This window comes from Theropithecus gelada, chromosome 5 (genome assembly GCF_003255815.1).
Source record: "Theropithecus gelada isolate Dixy chromosome 5, Tgel_1.0, whole genome shotgun sequence".
NCBI lineage: Eukaryota > Metazoa > Chordata > Mammalia > Primates > Cercopithecidae > Theropithecus > Theropithecus gelada.
In genome coordinates this window covers 85176674-85202921 of record NC_037672.1, presented here as the reverse complement: position 1 = coordinate 85202921, position 26248 = coordinate 85176674, and the positions used below count along the sequence as shown (strand labels likewise).

Genomic DNA, 26248 nt, shown 5'->3' with positions numbered 1-26248 from the left:
AAAAAAAAAAAAAAAAAAAAAAACTCAAGGGCTGCTATTGGTCTTACATTTAATTTAGTGCATTTTATTTTATTAGATTTCTGTGGCTTATTGTTACAGGACTTTGTATGAGATTTTGTGGAGACGTCCTGGTTAACTTTAAAGAACTCCTTGGGTTAGTTGACTGAGAATCATTGGCCTTGGGTAGCTGCTAAGACTTGTGGGAGGACCATTTGAAAGCACCTACTTCTCCAAGGTACACCAAGCAAACCTGATTTCTAGAAATGAAGGTGGACAATCTCTATAGTCAGATGTATCTGTTATTTCTCTGCAAAGCTCTCAGCCCTTTGCTTGACAAATGTTTGCTGTTACTTCGTTTCTTCTCTCACTCTGTCTCTCTCAAAGAAGATGTAAATCAAACTGGCTGGGTAACCTTGGCCTTATAAAGCTTTTCAACTATTTCCAGTAAGAAAACAGTTGAGAAGTTTCTCTGAAGATAGTCTAAACAATTTCAGATTAAAAGAACTAAAAATACTTTAAAGCTACTCAAACGTTAATCTTAGCACAAGTGTTATTGTTGTGGCTACTCATATCTCATCAAATATTCAAAGAGTAATTTGTCCTGTGGTTATATTTTTCCTTTGTGGTTGGGGGAAGACATTGCATAAGCGTTTTCAAGATGTTAAATGCAAGCTGCTGGCTTTTTTCTAAATTAATTCCAATGCCTGGCGTAGACAGTTGTATCAACCCAATGGCTCTACTTTTGTCCCCTGATCCTGTAATCATTTATTTTAAAAGTATCTACCTATATAAACTAGCTCACAAAAAGCGCTATCAACTGGGAATCTTTGGTTACCTTTGTAGTAACCAAAAAATTGCTTTGGGCTCACATTTGCCATCTTATCCTCCCTCTCCCAGCCATTCTGACCTCTTTGTAATAGCACTAATATCAAACCAAGAGAAAAAGATTATCAATGGCAGATTCTCCAGATTAACCCAGAGTCCTGTGGTGAGTTGGCCAAAAGGGAAACAAGCCAGTGGATTTTTCTTTAGTCTATATTTCTTTTATGTTCACTGTGAACTTCCTGGAAGCAATGGGCTCTTGAAACATTTTGTATTTTCCTAAGTGAGAAAAATGATGTGTGGCCACTTCCGCAAAAGAAGTGGTAGGTCTTTGGAAGGGGATGGGGTCTTCCCTTTCGTCACTTATTCAGTTACTCTGAAGAGGGTAGGAGAGGGCATCGCCCAAACTGTCAAGGCCCCCCCCAGAAATTGAAAAACAGAAGTCAACTATTCATCTGCCTCTCCAGGCTAGCACAAGAGCTGGAAAGAGAGAGAGAGAGAGAGAGAGAGAGAGAATTGTTCTTTTAAGTATAAACTTGGCGATTGGTATCCTTAAGCTAACAGCAGTGCTTCTCAAGCCTGGATGGGCTTCAGAATTACCTATGGAAACGTCTAAGCCCACCATAGACCTCTTGGACCAGAACTGCATTTTAGAAACCTAGCATGGGAGAGACACAAAAGGTATTTCAGCTCTTGAAAAGATTTGCAATTGAACCATTAAAATCAATTCTAAATATTCTTATGCCTTATATCTGCTTTAATGCTGTATATCATTTTAACATTTAAGTAGATGGTAGGTTGAAGTCATTTTAAAGGAATAAGCTTTTAGAAGTAGATATTAGAATGATTAATTGAAACCTAATGCTATTAATCTTTTGTATATGTGGTCAGAAATGGGGAAAATGCCTTTAAAATTACAAATTAGCAAAAGAAAACAGATATTCTCCTATGCTTTCAAAAGTTCAGGAATGAAATAAACCCTTTTAAAACCCTTTCAGAAAATGCATTCTTGTGTTGAGATCAGAGTTTAAGATAGCAAATCATCGAAAGGAAAACTCCTTCCAGTTCATCACACACATTTTAATAAATGACTTAGATGCCAGAAATCACAATGGAAGAGATTTGGCAATCTTAAGTATGACTGTTCTCCTCTAATTCCTTAAATTTCCCAGTGAGGGAAATGCTAAAATTTAAGTTATTATTTATGTACAAAACATATTCAATACAACTTAGAACCGAAGATTACTCTGAATACATCCCAAATACGTAGCATCATTCCTACCTTTATGGGAACAAGATCCCAAATCTAAATAGGAAAATGCATTTTAAAATGTTATGTTGATTTCAACTTTACATATTTTAAAAAACCTGAAAGAAATTCCACAAAATGTTAACATTATATCTAGATTGTGCAACTATGGATTTGCACAATCTAAAACATTTTCTTCTTTATATTTTTCTGCTTTTTCAAATTTTCTATAATAAGCATTTATGACTTTGGGATTTGAAAAAAATTTTTTTTCCCCTATATAACAATGTCCTCAATCAGACCAGTTGTCCACCTTGCTCAAAGTTTTATTTGATTATTGTTACCAAATAAAATTTTTGGAAAAGTATAAGAGTTGTTTTCCAAGACTATTTAGAAGATTAGGGAAGTAAATATTTTCATTTTTCATGCAAATATTATTAGGTGTCAAATGGATATATGTCATGTACAAGTAACTTATGAAGCATAAAATAAACACTAGTGAACCCCACTCAATTTAAGAATTAAAGCATTACCAAGACTATGGGAGCTATCTGTTTTTCGCCCCGAGTCCCATTCCCTTGCTGACCTGCCCCCAGAAAAAAAACACAATTCTGAATTTTGCATTAATCATTCCTTTGCTTTTCATTTTATTTCAATTTTTTAGAGGCAGGGTCTTGCTGTCACCCTCAGGTTGGAGTGCAGTGATGCCATCATAGCTCACTGTAACTGGGCTTAAGTGATCTTCAGGCCTCAGTCTCCTGAGTAGCTGGGATTGCAGGCATGAGCCACTGCGTCCAGTCACTGCTTTTTAAATTAGTTCTATCACATATGTATGGATCCCTAAAAGAACATTTTTTTTTAGTTTTGCTCTTGAGTTGTATAAAAATGGTGTCATACCATATATAATTTTTCTGTAAGTTGCTTTTTTCACTCAACAGTGTTTCCAAAACAAATCCACATTCTGCATATAGAGAAGTTCATTCATATTCAATGCTGTTTTTATTTTGTGAATATACAATTTATGTCATAGATGTCTTTTCCTACTGGTGGATATCTAGGTTGTTTTCAGATTTTTTTCTATTTGAACATTGCCTCTCTGAACATTCTTGTATATGCCTTCTGCAGCCTCTCTATGAGGATTTCTCTAGGGTATACAGTAGGGGTAGAACTCCTGGTTTACAGAGTGTGTGCTGTTTAGCTTTACAATATAATGTCAACTTGTATTTGAAAGTTGTTGAACAAAACTACCCCCCTCACCACCAGTGTGTGGAATTTCCTTTGCTCCAAATCCTCATCAACACTTGTACGGTCAAACTTAGTTTTTGCCAAAGTTATTGAGTGTTCTTTTTATCCATGAATAGTATCTAAGCCTTCTTGAAGCTATTTATGTTTTCAGCCTGCATGACATCTTGGGGCTAAAAGTTTCCACATGTTTACTGTTTACTGTGTAAAAATATTTCCTGTTGCAGCCCAAAAGGGGAGTTGAGGTATTTTGTGAGAGTTATGGACTCTGTTTCCAGGCTAGCCCAGTTATTTCCATTGGTCGACAAGAACAAAACAAATAAAATGTATAGAAAACTAATTACTAGACCCTTTGTCTGTATCATGCTAAAAATGTTCCCATTTTCCCTTCTACAGAACTCCTGGGAGTCAGGATTTGATTTTGCGCTTTAAAATGTGTTAGCCATATTAATTATTAGTCCCTCCCACAAAAGTAAATATCAAAGTCTCCAGATGAAAACCACAGAGATAGATTGAAAATGACCAATTACAGAAGAAGAAATAAGGGAGAGATGGCAAGTGTAAAAGAAAAATGAAAATAAAGCGTAAAAGAAAGATGGACAGAAAACTGTTAGGCTGTGGGTTTAAAATAGGATATACATGTAAACTCAAATAATGAGCTTAAATGTTTAAACAGCTAAGTGCCAGTTCAAAAGCAGTTTGATATTAGTTATTTTCATTTCTCTCACAATTCTCTCTTAGAAATCAGAATGGAATTAGTTCTATTTTGAGTTTTTTTTTTAAGAGTTAAATTGTCTACAGCATCAGAGGAAGACTCAGAATTCCACCTTTTATTCTGGCTATAGCAGTAAAGGCTCTTGATTTAATGAGCATCAGGACTGATTCATTCGTCCAAATGTCTTTCTGCCTTCCTTCCTTCCCTTCCTTCCTTCCTTCCTTCCTTCCTTTCTCTCTCTCTCTCTCTCTCTTTCTTTCTCTCTTTCTTTCTCTCTTTCTTTCTCCCTTCCTTCCTTCCTTCCTTCCTTCCTTCCTTCCTTCCTTCCTTCCTTCCTTCCTTCCTTCCTTCCTTCCTTCCTTCCTTCCTTCCTTCTTTCTTGACGGACTCTCACTCTGTTGCCCAGGCTGGAGTGCGGTGGTGTGATCTTGGCTCACTGCAGCCTCCGCCTCCTGGATTCAAACGATTCTCCTACTTCAGCCTCCTGAGTAGCTGGGATTACAGGTGCACACCACCACACCCTTCCTTATTTTTCTATTTTTAGTAGAGACGGGGTTTTGCCATGTTGGCCAGGCTGGTCTGGAACTCTTAACCTCAAGTGACCTGCCCACCTCCACCTCCCAAAGTGCTGGGATTACAGGCATGAGCCACTGTGCCCGGCCCCCAGATATATTTTTCTTATGCTCTATTGATGTCAGAGGTTCTAAGATATCACCAAATCACCTATTTGAATCTTTAAGCTCTAACTTAATCATCGTGTGTCCCTTTAGTGAAGAGTTGGGGCTGGAGGCAGCCCGTCTTTTCTTTCCCACTGTGGGATATAGGCCATTGTCAATCTTCTCCTGCTTCATTACTTGGCTACTGGGGCGACATTCTTTGAGACTTTCATGTATCTCCTTAAAAAGCCCTAACATCTACTTAATATTAGGCAATAAAAGATTAAAAAATGGAATCTCTCCTTTCAAGTTTTGTTCTGATTCCATTTTTCACAAGAGTAAATTGAAATACAGATGATCTGGGCATGTTGTTCCTTTGTTCTGCAAAGTCTGAGCTCTTAACTTTTGACCACATGTAACAATTACAGGTACATGCCGAACCACTTGCTAATTCAGGACAAGTAAGCCTGCTGTTCTCCTAGAACACGCTGCACTTGACTTGATGAGGCAGGAAGACCGAGATGACAACTATACTTGAATCCATGCCATTCCCACTGGTCACCAGTGACCACACCCTCCTAGGTACCTCTTATTCCTGCAAGTTTTGTCAGATTAAGGTGTCATCAGGTTTGGTTTTTGATGTTTCAGCCCTGCTACGGGATGGTATATATCTCAGTAATTAATCCATCTCTTAAAAACACTAAGTGCTGTCTTTTGAAAATTTTCAGTTCTGCATATACGATGTGTGCTTTTTTTTTTTTTTTTGAGATGGAGTCTGGCACTGTCTCACGGGCTGGTGTGCAGTGGCACAATCTCGGTTCGCTGCAATGTCCGCTTCCCGGGTTCAAGCGATTCTCCTTCCTGATTAGCTAGGATTACAGGCACCAGCCACCACACCTGGCTAAATTTTTGTATTTTGAGTAGAGATGGAGTTTTACCATGTTGAAACTCGTGATCCGCCCGCTTCGGCCTCCCAAAGTGCTGGGATTATAGGTGTGAGCCACCGCATCCGGCCTGATGTGTGCCTTTATAGGTACTCTGTGTAGTTGCTAAACCAGTTTGCTATTTCCCAGGTCCTCCTTTCTAGGTTGGCTTTCCTCTTGCCTTAGGAACCACTCTGTTTTAGAAACACGGCAGAATTAAGAACAAAATGAAATTGGAATTAATGTAGAAAAAAGGTCAAATAATCAGAAGTCTTCTGTACTAATTACCTGAAATGTCACTTTGCTAAACCTCCATTTCATTTATGTAAAGAAGGAATATAATAATGTCTGCCTTTGCCTAGTTCACAGCTTTATGGTAAAGTTCTTATGATATTATTATAGGGAACATGTCTCTCAACTGTAAAGTGCTTGCTTGGAAGATATTATTTTTTTTTTTTTTGAGATGGAGTCTCACTCTATCACCCAGGTTGGAGTGCAGTGGTGTGATCTCAGCTCACCACGACTTCCACCTCCCGGGTTCAAGCGATTCTCCTGCCTCAGCCTCCCTAGTAGCTGGGATTACAGATGTGTGCTACCATGCCCAGCTAATTTTTTATTATGATTATGATTATTATTTTTTTTTTAGTAGAGACGGTGTTTTGCCATGTTGGGCAGGCTGGTCTCAAATTCCTAGCCTCAAGTGATCCACCCACCTCAGTCTCCCAAAGTGCTGTCATTACAGGTGTGAGCCACCATGCCCAGCCTGCTATTACTATTCTTTAAATAGCTATGAGTTAGACTTTCAGTAAAGTATCCCCTGGAAGGCAAACCAGTAAGAAGAGCTTATAAATTTCATTTCTTCTGGGTTACAATCTCTTATCTTTCTGGAATGGTAAAGCACAATGGTTGAAATTAGACGCCTTTAAAAAAAAAAAAAAAGCACATCCAATGCTGTATATGTTGCCTTATCGTAACATGTATCCCTGCATGGAACTTCTCAAGAATGGCATGGCAGGGAGGAGTGTGATATCATAGGCATGTTTTCTCATTATATTCTTGTACATTGTGCATCGGGTTATACTTAGTTGTTAGCATTTTCACTAAAATAATAATTTCTCTGCTCCTTCCTCACCACCACTCCCCAGTTCCCCCTCTCCTTTCATCTATTAATGAGGAAGCATAAGGGACAGAAGATGAATAATGAGGAAATTGATAACAAGGAGGAACAAATATTTTATGAATTGGTGAGTCAATTTTTTGAGATTGTCATGGCCTATAAGGGTAATGACCAAATGGAAATTCTTTGTTTTGTTTTGTTGGAGACAGGGTCTTGCTCTGTCACCCAGGCTGGAGTGCAATGGCCCAATCATGGCTCACTGCATGGCTCAACTGCAGGGCTCAAGCAATCTTCCCACCTCAGCCTCCTGAGTAGGCGGGACTACATGTGAGCACCCAGACGTCCAGCTGGTTTTCTTTATTTTTAGTAGAGATGGGATCTCACTATGTTACTCAGACTGGTCTCAAACTCCTAAGCTCAGCACAGTCCTCATGCCTTGGCCTCCCAAAGTGCTGGGATTATAGACATGAGCCACCATGCCTGGCTGAAATTGTTTTGAAATAATTTGTTCATGAGCCTGTCTTCCCCACTAAATTATATGCACTTCTATGGGGGATATGTCATTTCTTATACATTTAAATCTCCCCAGTAGTCATTAGGAGAGTCTGGGACTTAATATGTGCTCACTGGATGGCTGTTGAACAGAACCTAGCCAATGGCATTTGACATGACTTGATTTAGGACATAACTTCAGAAAAAACTGCTCTGTGTTCAAAAAGGTCTAGGCAAAATGTAAAATTGGAGAAAATACACTCTAGCCTTTTGATATCATCCTCAGTGCCCCCAAACAACATAGATTTGATTCCTATTGCTGAATCACCTACCGAAACCTTACCTCTGTTATTATAACAATAGTGACAACATATTTATGGAATAATTACTATGTGGCAGGTCCTGTCTAAGTGCCTTAGATGCATTCATTCACTTTATCATCAGAGGAGCAGCAACACTATGTGTTCTTATTTTCATTTTATATATGTAGAAACTTATATAGATGGAAACTTATATACCCTTCCCAAGAAGATGGATATAACTTTCTCCAAATCACAAATCTAGTATGTGACAGAGAAGAGACCCAACTCAGAAAATCTAACTTCTGCATCCATGTCCTTAATCACTACACCATCTTTCCTCTTTGCCACTGAACAGTTCTGCAGACAGCAGATCCTTGATGGGAAGTTGTGGTAAAAGGGGAAGTAGAGCCAGGTAGGCTTGAGGAACAGAAGGAAGGCCGTGCCTTGTATCTGCCCTGGCTCCCTGTAGGTGCGGCCAGTCTGAGTACTTCCCTCCCTACGGCATGTTGGTGACCAGACATGGCTCTGCCCTAGCTCAATGGATTAGCCAGTGATTTCAGTTAAAACCACCGGCACCACCAGCCAGGCTGGCTTTCCTTCCCCACACGCTCTTCTTCAATTGATACAGACATCATTGAAAGATGGCATTACGTGAATAATACAAAATACAAACAAGAAACATTACAGCATCTGATAGAATAGAAAGGCTGGCTTCAACCAGACCAGCTGGAGCTCAGTGATGATTGCTGCCACTTTATCCCTAGAGGTACAGAGTTTTGTTTAATTAAGGATCCTCCTGAAACTGTTGTTGAAACAAGTCTCTCAGTAGTCCAGACTTTCTGTAGCCACTTACTGAAAACAGGAAGATATTATGAAAAGCCATTGGAGGAAAGGGTGTCTGTGAATGACTTCCAGCAGTGAATGAATCATTAGTCAACTCTGGACATAAAACTCTGCGTATGCACTGAGTTCTTTTCATTGATAGCCTAATTCATGTTCTAATCTTGTATGTGGAAACTTGGGGAAATAGTGAAAGATGCTCATAAAACCCTAGGCTTCTTCTTTGAATGTGCTATGAAATAAGTGGAGTTTTTAGTCTACTTTCATAGAAATAAACGGGCAAACAAAAGAAAGCAATTCCATTTTCATCATCTCCTTATAGGCGATCTCCATTTTGTAAACAGGTTGCTTTTCTAAAGATCTAATCTAGCTCTATGATGATTGTTATGAATTCAGGAAAAGTTTTCTCGAGAAAGAGTATTCCAAATGTGTAGGTAAGATCCCAGGCTAACCCACTAGAGGTTATATAGGTACTAAAATGCTACACATCTGTAATGGAAAAAAGTATAAAATAATCCTATTGAAATATCCTGGTGCAATTTAATAAGAAGTTATTTAAAAGAAAATACTTAAGAAAATTCAATTTTAATTAAAATCTTGCTTAGGGAAATGAGGTTTTGGTACAGATATTGATGAGAGTTTCAAGGAACTGTTGAGGACTGTACAGATTTATAGCACAGCTTCGATGTGTCCAGGTATCCAGAATTGTCGCTGACACATTGGTAGGTATTCAGTGAATATCTATTAAATGCATGTTGATTGAATTTCATCTTCCCATCAAGAAGTATGACTTTCCTTTACCTTGATATAAAAGCATAAGGTTCTCTTTAGAAAACACTGATATTTTCTCCCCATATCAAAAATCTACTTGCCTCATTCATTGGAGGCAAATAGATTATTAGGACATTAGACATTTTCAAAGAGATTTGATAATTCAATTTGTTTGACAAATCAGACCCCTTCTCTATTATCTGGCTTGAAAAGCCCTGAGTGCTTGGCTGTGCCCCATAGAAATCCCTAGGACAAACCATTTTTGCTTCTCTGTTTATATTTGATCACAGGACTGACTCTGTTGGAGATGTAATGGATATTCACACTTACTAAGCATTAGCACAACCATATTGACAATAACCAAAGCAGGCAGAGGCCCAAGCGTAACTCAGTCTACCAGACAGATTCCTATCCTACATATTCAAGTTGCAATAAAAATGAAAGATCAGGAAATTTGAAGCTAAACTGTTTCCTCTTACCTTTAACCACAGAGTTGCAACACTATGCATTTTTAAGAGGGAAAAACAGCCTCCTGTCCATCACTGTGGTTAAGCATATGTTGTTCTGTCCTCCAGCATCCTAACATACCCGCATCTTGCTAATCCCTAACAGAAGTTAGGGTACCTAGGTACAAGAGTAGCATTTTTGCTATTCTATACCTAAGTGAGAAATTTAACATTTTATGTATAATAAGAGGACCAGATATCCAGGTTTGCCTGGGACACTTCTAATGTATGCCTGTTGTACTGGTGTAATTATTATTATTTCGAGATGGAGTCTCACTCTGTCACCCAGGCTGGAGTGCAGTGGTGCAATCTCAGCTCACTGCAACCTCCGCTTCCTGGGTTCAAGCAATTCTCCTGCCTCGCCTCCTGAGTAACTGGGACTGAAGGTGCCTACCACCATGCTGGGCTGATTTTTGTATTTTTAGTAGAGACGGGGTTTTGCCATGTTGACCAGACTGGTCTCGAACTCCTGACCTCAGGTCATCCACCTGCCTTGGCCTCCCAAAGTGCTGGGATTAACAGGAGCAAGCCACCGCACCCGGCCAAACTGATTATATTTATATACTTGTGTCATAGATGAAATAAAGAAAGCGAACAAAGGAGAATGGAAATATCAATATGAGAAATAGGTTGTTTGAGATATGATTCATGCTGTTAACCGTGAACAATAAAGAAAAAGCAGGAGTTACTTTGCACTTTCTTCTCCTCCTCATCCTTCTACCCAAGGCACCAGAAAGAAGGAGACAGAAAGATTTTGGCCTCTCATTTCCCTACCCAACCGCCAAGTGGTGCTGTCAGGCAGGAACAGTTTAGTTGCTGGCCAGAGCTCTTGGCATGTAGGAAGATAGAGAAGCAGAACTAAAGTGCCTGTTCTTTTTTTAGGTTTTTTAGAGATGGGACCTTGCTGTGTTGCCCAGGCTGGTCTTGAACTCCTGGCCTTAAGGAATCCTCCCAAGTCATTGAAATTGCAGGTCTAAGCCCTTATGCCTGGCTCTGAAAGAAGATACTTTTGAGTATATAGCATTAGTTGCAGAGGGAATGTTTACGTATCTGTAATGGATAAAATATATGTAGGAAATATGCTTTAAATCCTCATGAATGAAAATATTTAACTGGTATGGAGACATAGGAAGGGCACTGGGTATGGAGTCAGGGCTGGATTTCAGTTCTAATGCCTCCACTTCATACTCGCATATCCTTGGCTGCATTATTTAACTTATTTAAAACCTAGTTCTCTTCTCTGTAAAATGTGACTAAGAATGTCCTTCCTTGCCTCTTTACTCCAGCTGTGATCCAGTGAGATTATGCTCATGAAACAACCTTGAACTTTTCTAGTGTAAAATGGCATGTGCATTTCCAGAAGTGTTATACTTATTTCTTAATCTAGAAAAGTGAAGGTGTGGGCCAGATGACTTCTGAGGAAGTTTCTCTTCTCAAATTCTGACAGTCAGAGTGGCCTAGGTTTTAAGTGATAGGGTTCTTCCTCGTCAACAGTTTGCTGATGTTGCTGACTCAAGAGAGAAGAGGATGGAGCCCTATTCTAGGCTCTGCTCCTGATTTGCTGAACGACTTTGTGCCTAGTTTCTACTTCAAGGGACAACGGAGGAGCCCATGAAACATTCAGAACGAAGGTGCTTGTTAGTATTCAACCTGGCTGTTAAGTTAATGTGATCATATAATTTGTCACCTAACCTAGAACAGTGAAGAATAAAAGGAGTGCTATTAATAATTAGACCAGGGGAGGCTGAGACGCGTGGATCACCTGAGGTCAGGAGTTCCAGACCAGCCTGGCCAACATGGCAAAACCCCATCTCTACTAAAAATACAAAAATTAGCCAGACGAGGTAGCAGGGGCCTGTAGTCCCAGCTACTCAGGAGACTGAGGCAGGAGAATTGCTTGAACCCGGGAGGCAGAGGTTGCAGTGAGTCGAGATCACACCACTACACTCCAACCCGGCAATAGAGAGAGACTCTGTTTCTAAATAATAATAATAATAATAACACCAGTACAACAGGCATACATCAGAAGTGTCCCAGGCAAACCTGGATATCTGGTCCTCTTATTATACATAAAATGTTAAATTTCTCACTTAGGTATAGAATAGCAAAAATGCTACTCTTGTACCTAGGTACCCTAACTTCTGTTAGGGATTAGCAAGATGCGGGTATGTTAGGATGCTGGAGGACAGAACAACATATATTTAACCACATTGATGAACAGGAGGCTGTTTTTCCCTCTTAAAAATGCATAGTGTTGCAACTCTGTGGTTAAAGGTAAGAGGAAACAGTTTAGCTTCAAATTTCCTGATCTTTCATTTTTATTGCAACTTGAATATGTAGGATAGGAATCTGTCTGGTAGACTGAGTTACGCTTGGGCCTCTGCCTGCTTTGGTTATTGTCAATATGGTTGTGCTAATGCTTAGTAAGTGTGAATATCCATTACATCTCCAACAGAGTCAGTCCTGTGATCAAATATAAACAGAGAAGCAAAAATGGTTTGTCCTAGGGATTTCTATGGGGCACAGCCAAGCACTCAGGGCTTTTCAAACCAGATAATAGAGAAGGGGTCTGATTTATCAAACAAATTGAATTATCAAATCTCTTTGAAAATGTCTAATGTCCTAATAACCTATTTGCCTCTAATAAATGAGGCAAATAGATTTCTGATATGGGGAAAATGTCTCAATATTTTCTAAAAAGAACCTTTAAACCAGAAGAGAAATGTGTACTACTAAGCTTGGAAGCAAATAACAAAAGGATCAACTTTCTAAATAGTTTGTAGAGAGGAAAAATGGCTCAAATAAGTTTAAATGACAGCTAATAAATATTCCTTTTGTGTTTTGGAGTATGTTATTAATTTTTGATTGCCCATTTAACGTCTTATGTTTTGTTTATAATTAGATTAATTAGGTCAATATGCCGAAGGATAGAGAGATATATTTGTTGCATGGAGGACGAAGGGTGCTCAAGAACTTATCTTTTTTTTTTTTTTTTTTTTTTTGAGACGGAGTCTTGCTCTGTCGACCGGGCTGGAGTGCAGTGGCCGGATCTCAGCTCACTGCAAGCTCCGCCTCCCAGGTTTACGCCATTCTCCTGCCTCAGCCTCCCGAGTAGCTGGGACTACAGGCGCCCGCCACCTCGCCAGGCTAGTTTTTTGTATTTTTTAGTAGAGACGGGGTTTCACCGTGTTAGCCAGGATGGTCTCGATCTCCTGACCTCGTGGTCCTCCCGTCTCGGCCTCCCAAAGTGCTGGGATTACAGGCTTGAGCCACCGCGCCCGGCCAAGAACTTAAATGATGATATAAATCAGCTTGGTAGTTTTAAAAAATCTAATACAGGCCAGGTGTGGTGGGTCATACCTGTAATCCCATTACTTTGGGAGGCTGAGGTGAGCAGATTACTTGAGATCAGGAGTTTGAGACCAGCTTGACTAACATGGTGAAACTCCATCTCTACTAAAAATACAAAAATCAGCCAGGCATGGTGGTGGGCGCCTGTAATCTCAGCTACTCGGGAGGTTGAGGCAGGAGAATCACTTGAACCTGGGAGGCAGAGGTTACAGTGAGCCGAGATCGTGCCATTGCACCCCAGCCTGGGTGAAAAAAAAAAAATCTAATACACATAAGCTACACATACAATGGAGAATCAAGTAGATAAAATTGTCATATTGCTCTGTAGACATCCAATCACTTTAAAACATTAAAATGTTCTTTCTAAAAATGTTCTCATTCCCAGTGCCTGACTCTGAAAAGAGTTGTTCATTTGTAATTCTGGGGATGTGACATCATGATTGGTTTTTTTGAAAATATATGCTGGGTTATACAGTATTTTTGCCTGAGCTCAAATTACATAGTAAGATACATTAGAGACCTTGTGGTGTTGCACATGCGCTATGAGTATATTTTCAGGCTGCCCAATCACATGGCTTTCCTTAGGCCATTAGACCGTCTACTGCAAGCAGACAGAACTTCCTCAGGTTAGTTGAGTATTTTGAAAAGTCCAGAAAAGAGTCTTTGACAGAATGGAATTATCTCTTTGCATAAATATATTTTAATAGATTATTATTTTTGTGGTCCAACTACCATTCTTATTTTATGATTATAATTAGGTCATGGATAAAATGACCCACAGCTGGTGCCTTGCAGAGCTCCTAATTATGCCAAAGTCCAACCACCCATGCTGCTTGTTGCCATGCTACTCAGTGATATGGACCAGATATTTTCCCCAATTGAGTGGTTTTTATGAGCAGGTGTTCAGCTAACAGGACAAACAGAGGGTGTGCAGCTTTAGCCAGCTCATTAACATCACGAAATAATTGAAAAGGACAGATATACCAGAATGTCCAGCTCAGAGGATAGCTTTGAACCGACAATAGGTCACTTTTCTGAGCATCAGCCATGATACTGCAGAAAGAGATTGAGTGAAGCTTCAGAAGACCCGGAGTCTCCTTCCAGCTCTATCACATAGTCTCCAGGTAACTCTGGACAACTCTTAGTTGCTTTAGACCTCCATTTCATCATCTACTACTGAAGCTATTAACCTGCCCCACCTGTCACACAGTGTTATAGGATTCAATGAGATGGATTATGTTTATGAATGGCACTATAAATTATCAACGCTACATAAATACAAGGTACCATTATTAAGGTCTAATCCAGCTTTCCCAGTGACTCAGGATATAATTGGGCAACTAAATGACATCAGGTTTTGCAATCATTAAAATGGCAAAACGTTTTAGAAACTTCACTCAACCTCATGACTAATAAGATTTCTTAGAACATGTCATTTGCTTTTTCTGGGTAATCAATAACCAATATTCAGAAATAAAATGCTTCTAGAATTGATAAAGCCAAGTTTAAGAAAACGACATTTGACTGGGCACAGTGGCTCATGCCTGTAATCCCAGCACTTTGGGAGGTTGAGGTGGGAGGATCACTTGAGGCCAGGAGTTTGAGACCAGCCTGGGCAACATGGAGAAACCCCTTCTCTACTAAAAACACAAAAATTAGCCAGCCATGGTGGCACACACCTGTGATCCCAGCTGCTCTGGATGCTGAGGAATGAGAATTGCTTGAACCCGAGAAGTGGAGGTTGCAGCCGAGATGGTGCCACTGCACTCCAGCCTAGGTGACAGAGCAAAACTTTGTCTAAAAAAAAAAAAGAAAGAAAGAAAAGAAGATGACATTGAATGCAATCCCCCACTGCTAAATTTGATTGGCTAAAAAAAAATTATTAATATTATTATTATTATTATTTGAGACGGAGTCTTGCTCTGTCACCCAGGCTGCAGTTCAGTGGCACTGATCTTGGCTCACTGCAACCTCTGCATCCCCCCCAGGTTCAAGTGATTCTACTGCCTCAGCCTCCCGAGTAGCTGGGACAACAGGCGCCCACCACCACACCTTTTTGTATTTTTAGTAGAGACAAGTTTTCGCCATGTTGGCCAGGCTGATCTCGAACTCCTGAGCTCAGGTGGTCTGCCTGCCTCAGCCTCCCAAAGTGCTGGGATTACAGGTGTGAGCCACCACACCCAGCCTGACTGGCTAAAAAAAATTTTTTTAATAAAAAAAAGGAAAATTATATTGAGAAGGGGAGATCACTAAAGACTGTGCTCTCTTAGTTCTAGAAAATTATGTGTCACTCAATCTCTTATTAAAGTACAAGGGAACCTGGAGAAGCTTCTAAATGTTTGAAATACTAACTGATTACATTATGTTTCCATTTCTCACGGACAGTTCAATATTCCATGCTGCATAAAGAAAGCATAAGCCTTCTAGCCCACTCCTTTCCCTTCCTGTTTCCCACGAACCAGATCTAAAGGGTGGTAGAACATATGTATAAGAATATTCATTACAGCATCATTTCAGAGAATTGGAGGCAAGAAAGATGTCCATTACTGGAGGAGTCAATAAGTAAAAGATACATATAATTAACAGACTATTGATAATAATGCATTAGAAATATCATCAACAACACAGATACCTCTTAAAATTTTAGTGTTCAGTGAAAAGAAAGAGAGAAAAGAGGGAGAGTGGGAGAGCAGGAGAAATGGAATGAGATATAAAACCTAAGAGGGGGTCTTGTGTATGCCATGAATGAAGGACTATGTTAACTCATTACAGGCCTAAAGACAAACAAAAAAAAAGGGGCTTTAAAAATTAAAAGATTGGTGGACTGCCTCATCTTTCAGAGTTTGCCTGTATAATTAATTCTTTCCACTATGTTTTTTGTATAATGAGGGAATACCTCATGGCTTACTTAATGTCCTTTGTACTGCAGCCCCACCAACCCTTGGTCTTGGATTTTTTCCTCAAAAGCCAAGGTGAAGAGCTGGGTATTGACCTCCACAACCTCCTTCCATGCTTTTCAACACCATCATTCAGTGGCTTTATAGCCTTCTCTTGTCCCAGCTAAATAACATCAGGCCTTTTTGTGTTCTTTATACATCTGATCTCTGTGTGTGTGTGTGTGTGTGTGTGTGTGTGTGTGTGTAGTCTTGCTCTGTCACCCAGGCTGGTGTGCAGTGCTGTGATCTTGGCTCCCTGCAGCCTTCGCCTCCTGGGTTCAAGCAATTCTCCTGCCTCAGCCTCCCAAGTAGCTGGGATTACAGGCATGCACCACCAACATGCCCAACTAATTTTGCGATTTTTAGTAGAGACGGGGTTTCACCATGTTGGCCAGGCTGGTCTTGAACTTCAGGTGATCCGCCCACCTCATCCTCCTAAAGTGCTGGGATTACAGGCATGAGCCACTGCACCCGGCCCTAATTTTACTATTGTTTAGTCAACTATTGTTTAACTCTTGAGTTAGTTCCAAGGACTCTCCTCCCTTTTCAACTATGGAACCCTGAGCCAGCTACAGTGTGTTAATGAAAGTAGGGGTGGCCTCCTGCTTTCTTCACTCCTGCTTCATAAATCCCAGTTCCAGCCATCTCCAAAGATGCTAGTCTATGTCCCAGGAAGAGGGTAAGGCATATATAATAAAGTGATAGATATTTCCAACATTAGTTATTGAATTAAATATTAGCACTGAATTAAAGTTTTTGTAAAACAGATTTCACTCCTGGCACCAGCAAACTGAAAATTTGGAAAGGGTTGATGAGGATATTAGGAGTAAGGAAGATTATTTATGTACATTTCCTTAGGGAGAAGCCACACAGGAAGAAAATGAAAATACCTCAACAATGACTAGACTATCTAAGCAGATCTGTCACGACCTTAAGAATCCTAGGAAATTTTCCTCATGGTCCTAGATAGAATGACTAGATCTAACAGCCAAAATGACTGCCACTTGTTTCCTGCCCAGTATACACTAAGAGATTAGAACTGATCAATGTCTGCCTCAGGTTTTTGCTTCATTTCGTTCTGAACGTACAAGGACAGAGTGGATCATTTGTGAAAGATCTCGCAGCATTTTCATGTTCGGTCACATTTCATCAGAACTACCAGAAGCAAATTACAAGAAATTATGTGGATATGGGTAAAATTAACTTCTCTACTTTTTATTTATTAGTTTGTTTTAGAGATGGAGTCTTGCTCTGTTGCCCAAACTGGAGTACAGTGGCATCGTGATCATAGCTTACTACAGTCTCGAACTTCTGGGCTCAAGCAACCTTCCCACCTCAGTCTCCCAAGTAGCTAAAACTACAAGTGTGTGCCACCACATCTGGCTAACTAAAAAAAAAAAAAAAAAAAAAAAAAAAGATAGAGATCAGGCTCAAACAATCCTCCCACCTCTGCCTCCCAAAGGGCTGGGATTATAGGCACAAACCACCATGCCCAGCCAACTTCTGTACATTTAAAAGAGCTTCTATTACTACCTAAGTATGGCCAAATAAGAGGCTGAAGCAAAGATCAGAGTAGCCTGACCTTGTGATGAGCAATTCCTTGAATGCCCGACACTTATACTGAACTTCTTTTTGGTTTAGCCAACATAAATATACCAGTTCTCGGCCTGGGCGGGAGGTATACAATGCTTCCCACAGGAACCCTGAGTCACAGCGAGAGTAAATGACTTGGCACAGAGGTCAGAATGAGGCCTGGGGCTGCCTGGATTCAAGAGCCAGCTCAGATACCAGCTCATCCTAAGATTCCAAGCAAGTCACTTTATACTCTTGCATGAAGTGGATTGTACGCACAGGTGACCATATAGTTTATTGCTCAGGCCAGGTATTGTTTAGAGTAAAAGGGGGTGCTATTATTAATACCACTAGGACAACGAATCTGTCAGGCTCACAGCTGCTTTAAAATTCCATTATAGCTGAGAAAATGGGACCCAGGTTCCTGCTCACCAGACCTGTCCTCTGCTCCCCTGGCAGGAGATAGCTCAGCCTGGAGTCCTGGGGAAGATTGTTCAGCATACTGTAAAAGATATATGTAGGCACTTTCCCAGCAAATAAAAAGGACAGCCTAACCTGCACCTGCTTGGTTGCACTGTGTGTTCAAAATCAACAGCACTGGAAGGCCACAAACACATCAGGGCCCTTGCCCAGGAAGACAGCAGATGCACGCACCTCCTGCACCAGGAGACATGAGCCTTCCATTTGCAGCATCAGGCTTGCTGCCCCTCTATCAAACCTGTTCCCCACTGGCAGGCGATGCCCCAAGTGAGTGGGCAGGATGGCTATGGTCCAGGACAGAGCAGGGGCTGCTTCAGGATCCCCAGGTGTTGGTTTTTAAAAGGGCAGGTTACTGCTTTATAAACCACTCCAAGCCACAGGTTATCCTTCTACCAACAATTTCATCTTTCTATAGCACTGTCCACTGTCCCTAGTCACTTGATGTTTTAAAAGTCAAAGGAAGCCAGCCGGGTGTGGTGGCTTATGCCTGGTAATGCCAGCATTTTGGGAGGCCAAGGTGGAAGGATCATTTGAGCTCAGGAGTTCGAGACCAGCCTTGACAACATGGTGAAACCCTGTCTCTACCAAAACTACAAAAAATTAGCCACGCGTGATGGTGTGTGTCTGTGGTCCCAGCTACTCTAGAGGCTGAGGTGGGAGGATTGCTTGAGCCTGGGAGGTGGAGGTTGCAGTGAGCTGAGATCGTGCCACTGCATTCCGCCTGGGTGACAGTGAGACTCTGTCTTAACAGCAACAAAAAGTCTAAGGAAGCCATCAACAATATCCAGAAATTAAGCTGAGTTAGGTCATAACACAGCCCTTAAAAATGTCCAAGTGACCTCTTGTCACTGTGTAATGAGAGAATTTGGAAATGAAGGTGAAGGAAAAATATTCAAAGAAAAGTCATCCAAGGAAGGAAGAAATTCTATTGGTCATACAAACCTGTTTTATCAGTTTTGCAAGCTTGTCATTTATTTTTCTTTTCTTTTCTTTTCTTTTTTTAAATTTTGGAGAAGCTCTGAATAACAGGAAAAAGCATTTGGCTTCCAAATAGGGCCATTAAACTGGTGTTGCTGCTGCCCTGATGCCAACGGCCTAATCCTTTCCCCAGAGCTAGAGTGCCAGGGCTCCCAGGGGCTCAAGATGGAGCTTGCCTTCACCCTCTCCTCCCCACTGCTGCTGTCACAGTGTGTCCTCTGGCTGCAGGGCTGCTCTGGGCCCTGACTGCCTGCAGACTGCTTCCCCAGAAGAGATGTTAATTACACACCCAGCCACGCCCCTCTTCAGAGGCAGGACTAGCCACATGCAGCTGCCACTTGTTTTCAAGAGCTGCAGCAATCAGGTTTTCGAACTGGGCAAAAGTGCCGGAATGGGCCCATGGCCACATTCACTGGGGGGGCCCTGCCCCAGCTGCAAAACTGGGTCCAAAGAATGAAGCTCCTGGCCACTAAGGCCACTAAGACTAGGCAAGCTACTCTGCTGGTGCCAGCCTTCTGCTCCCGAGAAAGAAGCAGGTAATATTTTAAAATCCCTATGAGCAGAATTTCTTGACATTTTGTCTTCATTATAGTAACCTTAAGGTGGCTCTCCATTTTTCAGAAAGACACAGGAAATGCAGCTACTTCTGATGAGTTCGACTGCATTGACAAAGAATGGACTCATTCAGAAAAAACAATCTAACAGGGCCCACAACCTATAGATGGTTGCCTACTGGATAGGGTTTGAAAAATTATACTGAAAACCCACAGTCTTGGTATGTTTTTGCCCAGCAAGATGCTTGGAATTCTGACCAATAAGGAGGACATATTTTGCATAAAACTTTGATTCTCTTGATTGCCCCCTTTTAAAATTCAAATGGTAACTATATATAACATTTCAAGGAACTCCTAGATATGTTATCTTGCTGGAATCTACTTAATATACCAGGGAGGGACATAATTCATTAAACGATTATTGTCTATTAACATCCTAATTTTAATTAGTTTTCCACAGATGAGAAAAGCCCTGAGAGAATGAGACCTGGAAAGTGGCACATTTGGATTGAAGGGGAGGTGAGAACCCACTGGAAACACAACCAGGGTGGAGCCAGTGAGGCTCTGTGGTCCCACAGACACCTCTGAACTGACACCTGCACCCATACAGGTGCTGAGGGAGAGCTAAGGAGCCACAGACAGGAAGGACAGAAGTCACAAAGACAAACTTCACCCACTCATGCTTTTACCTGGGCCTGACCTGGAAGTCCTAATTAAAAGACCCCGGACTTCCAGATAGACTCATCCCAACGCTGGGAACGCACACATGCTATTTCTTGAAAGAACAACTTGGCTGTCCCCCAGAGCAGAGTGCCTGGTGTGTACACTGGGATTCCTTTCAATAATTAGAATCCTCTGCTTATGCCAGATATTAATCGGGAACAAAACGAAGCTTTAGTTTTGAAACATCCCTTCTCACTCATTAGCACAATCCTTTAATAATGCACCTTGGAGGCCCTGAGTAATTCTTCTAGTTTGCTGCCCCACAGCATGTCTGGGTTCCAAGGATTTGCTTGGAAGGTGCTGGTGGATACCCTATCATAGCTGGAGCTGGGAGTGTCCAGAAGCAGCCTCTTTCTTTACCTCTGAGCTTCTGTTGCTGTGTTCCCTTAGCCTCCCAGCCTCATCCTGCCCTTGGACTTGGTGGCCAGGTGGCACCCTCTCTTTGGCCCTTACTATCCTTATCTGTCAAGTGAATGGTTTCGATTTCACTGGTTTTCATGCCTAGCTGCACATTAGACTCACCTGGGGAACTTTGAAACCCAATGCCAGGGCTGCACACCCAGGTATTCTGATTTAATTGGTCCAGGGTGGGGCCAGTCACTGATTTTTTTTTTTTTTTTTTTTTGGAGACGGAGTCTTGCTCTGTCATCCAGGTGGGAGTGCAGTGGCATGATCTCTGCTCACTACAACCTCCACCTCCCAGGTTCAAACGATTTTCCTGCCTCAGCCTCCCAAGAAGCTGGGATTACAGGCACTCACCACAATGCCCAGGCTAATTTTTGTGTTTTAGTAAAGATGGGGTTTTACCATGTTGGTCAAGCTGGTCTCGAACTCCTGACCTCAGGTGATCCACCCTCCTCAGCCTCCCAAAGTGCTGGGGTTACAGGCATGAGCCACTGTGCCCTGCCCCAGTGACTGACTTTTTTTTGTTTTTATGTTCTCCATGCACCACAACCACTAGGTTAAATTATCTCCAGGGACCCTCCCAGTTCTAATAAAGTCTATGATCCTTACTCTCTGGTCTCTGTGCTTTATTGAATTTATCTTTTCTCCATAAATACTCATCTTTTATGTTCAGCATGTTACATAGGCTGGTTTTTAGAAATGCTTTTACTCATTTAAAAATCATATCATTGGTTAGGCGCAGTGGCTCACACCTGTAATCCCAGCACTTTGGGAGGCCGAGACAGGCAGATTGCTTGAGCTCAGGAGTTTGGAACAAGCCTGGGCAACATGGCGAAACCCCATCTCTACAGCGGGGCGTGGTGGCACAAGTCTGTGGTCCCAGCTACTCAAGAGGCTGAGGTGGGAGGATTGCTTGAGCCTGGGAGGCAGAGGCTGCAGTGAGCCGAGATCGTGTTGCTGCACTCCAGTCTGGGTGACAGAGTGAGATCCTATCTCAAAAAAATAAAAATAATGTTGTTAAAGTATTGTTTGTTGGGGGTAATCAGGTATAATACTGAACGTTTGAAGTATACAATTTGATAAATCTTCCCATATAAGAAATGGTCACAGTCATAATAATGAACATATCCATCACCCTCAAAAGTTTCCTGTGTCCCTTGGGAATCCCCCCAAACATTTTTTCTCCTGCCCCTACCTTCCCAAGTAACCATGGATCTTTCTTCCTTCTTTCTTTCCTTCCTTCCTTCCTTCCTTCCTTCCTTCCTTCCTTCCTTCCTTCCTTCCTTCCTTCCTTCCTTCCTTCCTTCCTTCCTTCCTTCCTTTCTTTTCTTTCTTTTTTGACAGAGTCTTGCTCTGTCACTCAGGCTGGAGTGCAGTGGTGCAATCTCAGCTCACTGCAACCTCTGCCTCCCGGGTTCAAGCAATTGTCCTGTCTCAGCCTCCCGAGTAGCTGAGATTACGGGTGCCCATCACCACGCCCGGCTAATTATTGTATTTTTAGTAGAGATGGGGTTTCACCATGTTGGCCAGGCTGGTCTCAAACTCCTGACCTCAAGTGATCCACTTGCTCGGCCTCCCAAAGTGCTGGGATTACAGGCATGGGCCACCACGCCCAGCCACTTTCTTTTGCTGTAGATTAGTTTGCATTTTCTATCATTTTATACAAATGTAATCACTCAACATATCCTATTTTGTGCCTGGACATAACTTCTAATTATCTCCCTGGACTTTAGATTTCAAGGTCTTTGAAAACAAGATCACTTTTTCTTTTCTCTTCCTCTTGGCCCTCAACTTATCTTTGCTAAGATACAGCCCTTAATCATCATTTGCTTGATTGACATAAGACCTTCATGAACTTAAAACCAAGTTTCAGTTTGGTGGCCAAGAAGTGCCTGCCACATTGAAGGTTTTTAACTCACCACCACTTCTGGAGAGGTTCCTCAGTTGGCAGCTTCAGCCCAGTAAATAAATAAATAAATAAATAAATATGCACATGAGCTTAATTTAGGGTCCGTGGACTTCCAGGAGTCCAGAAAGTGAGAGTCAAGGTGTGGGTTGGGGAGTGGGGTGGAGGGGGAGGCTCAGGATGCGGGGAATGAATACCTGAGAAAGGTCCTTGGCTTTCACCAGATTCTTGACACAAAGGGATAGACTATGGAATTAATGCCCTGCTCTATTCCTTATAATTTCCTATCTGCTTTTTATGAATCTGATGTCTAATTATAAATCCTTTACTCCTCCCTTCTCCCTTCCCACCTCCCCAGCACCTTTGTTTTGTTCTCTGCCTGCCCTGGTTATACTTAACCCTACTTAACTAAACACACTACAGGGCCCTGTCCAGTGGCAGTGCCACTTCATGGGAACTGTTTACATTCCTCTTCTCTTTAAGAGCTTCTCATCTGAACTATGTGACAGATTGTACCTTTTTATTCAATGATTCTTATTCCACTTTACTTAAACAGTTTACCCTGAATACTTGGATGCCACTCACATATCACAAATCTATATTTTCTCTAGACCCCAGAGCCTGGGATTCCTTTTCATCTCACAAAAAAATAAAAAATTAAAAAAAATCAATGCTTTTGTTGTTATAAATAAGTATTATGAGAACCAGAAGTAACAATAAACTGCAAATTCAAAATCAAGCCACTTCTCCATCCAGAGACACCTCCCTCACTTCCCCTCGTCAAACAGAAAACGTATTTTAAAATGATGCTATGTCTGATTTTTGATAAAAGTCTGGGATGTAGAATAACAATAATCTGCTCCTAAATGAGAAAATCATAGGCATCGGACAAGTGCTGGTTTCAGAGTTATCTTTCCAAAATAGAAGCGTGCAAGAAAAACATCTCACCTGCTGACCAAAAGACCAACACCAACTCCCCTTCCTCCAAATTCTCCTTGACCCCGTGCAGTTTTGTTTGTAAGGGACTGATGTCTTACACTCAGCAGCATTTCCTGGCTTCTGCTCGGGGCAAGTTTTTCATTCCTATTCTCCCTTTCACCTCTACCGTTTTCCAGCAGAAGAGCAAATACGGTAACGATAGCATTTTGGTCTAGTTCCTACACAAACTCATTCCTCTGCATAAAAGGCAGACCTTTGAAAGGTACTTACGTGGAAGAGGCAAAGGCAAGCCCTGGGTTTGGAAGCAGTGTTTGCTGATGCCAGCCTGCTTAAATAGCTGGGCTGGCTGACGCAGGCTGCTGATAGCACGTTTATTTATGCCTGTGAGCGCACACTCCAGCAAGGACCTGAAAAACCTGCAGCGTGGGCAGGAGGAAAACCACTGAAAGTATGCTGAAGTTACGTCTCTCCTGGTTATTCAGGTTTGATGTTCAGGCTGGGACTTCTGAGAGTTTCATGGAACTTTCTCGTCACTATCTTCTCGTCCCTGACCTTTCTCCTAGCCAAGCAAACTTCTTCACCAAGATCGGATAAGAGCGATGTGGCTGAGAGAAGACTGGGAAGAGAAAAGAGACCCTGAGTCTTTTCACCCACTTCCTTACTTTGAGCGGGTTTCCAGTTGGATGTTGCCTCATTTCAAAGCGTAGATCTGGTGCGGTTGATTTCACAGCTCTGTGGGCTGGATGCCAGGCTAAGAGCCTGGACAATTGCCCAATTAATGAAAGGTTGTTTTCTTTTGGGCACAGAATGTACAAATAAAGAACAGTTAAAAGGGAGAGATTCGGGACTAGGATGATACAATTTTAGGTCTCCCTCAAAAACTATTCTCATTTATTTCCCCTGCATCTGTACTTTCCTCTTACCATCCCCTCCCCTTCGTTAATGAAATTCCTGTCTAAGAGGTGAAAGATTCCCCATGGGCTTGCAAATAAAAAGCCAGTGTGTGAGCAATCTGTGGGAAGATGCATGCAGAGTGTGATGGAGAGTTCAGAGGCTCGTGTGACAATCCGTGCAAATGTTTCTAAAGGCGAGGGTATGTGTGTGGGTGTGAGGACCCGGCCGTTGGATGTTTATGTATTTTATTAGCTAGATATGGGAGCTAATACTCAATTGCAGTGCACTAAACACATTATTAGGTGGGTATGATTTTGAGGGAATGAGGGAAGGGAGACAAGGTCTGGTGAGATCATCTGTGGGTGTATCTGTGTGTATTTGCTGGTTCATAGCACAAACCAGTAAGTGCCATCCGGAGAGCCACACCCTGTATTTTTCACTTCACGGGAGAAAGAGAAAGCCCACTGGAGTCTCTTGGGAACAGTAGCCATAAGTGAAAGAAGAGCAGCGCTCATTCAGAGTATCTCTCTCTCTCGGAAAAGGGGGTGACGGGAAACATGTGTGGGAAAGAGTAGAGACAGGGGGTCCAGGTTAACCCAACCTTGGTTACCAGAGGAATTCTTTTGTCTCCTGCCTAATTCATTGCCTAAATTCTGACCGTTCTGTGGCCAAACCTGGATTCTTGCTGCCACAATTTTTTGAATGGGCAGGGTCTATGTCTTGTTTATCATTTGATATCCACAGCATTATTATTGTTATTATTATTGTTGTTGTTGTTGCACAAATTATTATTATGACAGCACAAATTATGATGATGATGACAATGGTCATGATCCATAATCTAGTAAGACTGATTGTGTGTCAGGCTCCATGTAAGGCACTGTACAGAGAGTTTGTTTGCTTATTTAATGTGTAATCCTCACAACAGCCCTATGAGGTTTTTTTTGTTTTTTGTTTTTCACCCAGGTTGGAGTGCAGTGACACGGTCTTGACTCACTGCAGCCTTGACCTCCCGGACTGAGGTGATTCTCCCACCTCAGCCTCCCGAGTAGCTGGGACCACAGGCACACACCACCACACGTGGCTAATTTTTTGTATTTTTTGTAAAGATAGTGTTACCCCATATTGCCCAGGCTGGTCTCAAACTTCTGGGCTCAAGAGATCCTCCTGCCTCAGCCTCCCAAAGTGCTGGGATTACAGCCTTGAGCCACCATGCCTGGCTGAGTTAGTTTTTTATTATCGCTATTTTACAGACGAGGAAACAGATAATCAGAAAAACTAAATAACTTTCCCAAGGTCACAGTGAATGGTGGAGGTGGAATTTGAATCCAGTTCTATCTGATTCCAAAGTCAGGGTTTCACTCAGGACTGGCTTGAACCAATACTTAGAAAGTTGCCTAAGAGTGTTTTCACCTATCTTTAATGGTGTTTTTGTTTATCATCTGTCTTCCAGAATGTGATTTCCGTGACAACAATGACCTTTCTGCATTGTCTACTCCTGTGATCCAGCACAGTGCCTGGCTCTTGGTAGGTGCTCAATAAATATGTGCCATTTGTTCAGTTTCTAAATTCCTATGGAGGCAGTACAGCCCAACAGATAGAGGTCCTGGCATCAACAGAGTCTCATCCTGGTTCAGATGAGACATTTCTTTTTCTCTTGCATAATGTGTCAACTTCAAGCTATTTCTCTTTATCCAGTGTATCATGGAGATTAAACCAAAAGTAGTTGAAACCATGAAGCAGTTTTTACATCACTTAACTCTGCAGGTGTATGGTTCCAGTTGTTTGGGGGTGCAGTGATGAAACCAAGACCTCCAGCTTTTTCTGTCTTTCATTTTGTAGCTCTCAGTGTGACAGCATTGTCTCTCCTCAGGG

General features: G+C 41.6%; 1 protein-coding gene across 3 annotated transcripts in view; it reads right to left on the bottom strand.

The window, feature by feature from the left end:
- The window catches only part of HOPX (HOP homeobox), a 35254-nt gene extending 10871 nt beyond the window's left edge, over nt 1–24383 (bottom strand). For 2 of the 3 annotated variants that reach the window (XM_025385910.1, XM_025385912.1), the window contains exon 1: nt 23750–24383. Coding sequence is in view for 1 of the 3 variants with exons in the window: in XM_025385911.1 (XP_025241696.1) it covers nt 24142–24174 (33 nt within the window). In the remaining 2 variants the exon portion in view is untranslated. The remainder of the gene's footprint in view (nt 1–23749) is intronic. The other variant, XM_025385911.1, reaches the window with a different exon arrangement.
- Between the last annotated feature and the right edge of the window lie 1865 nt (nt 24384–26248).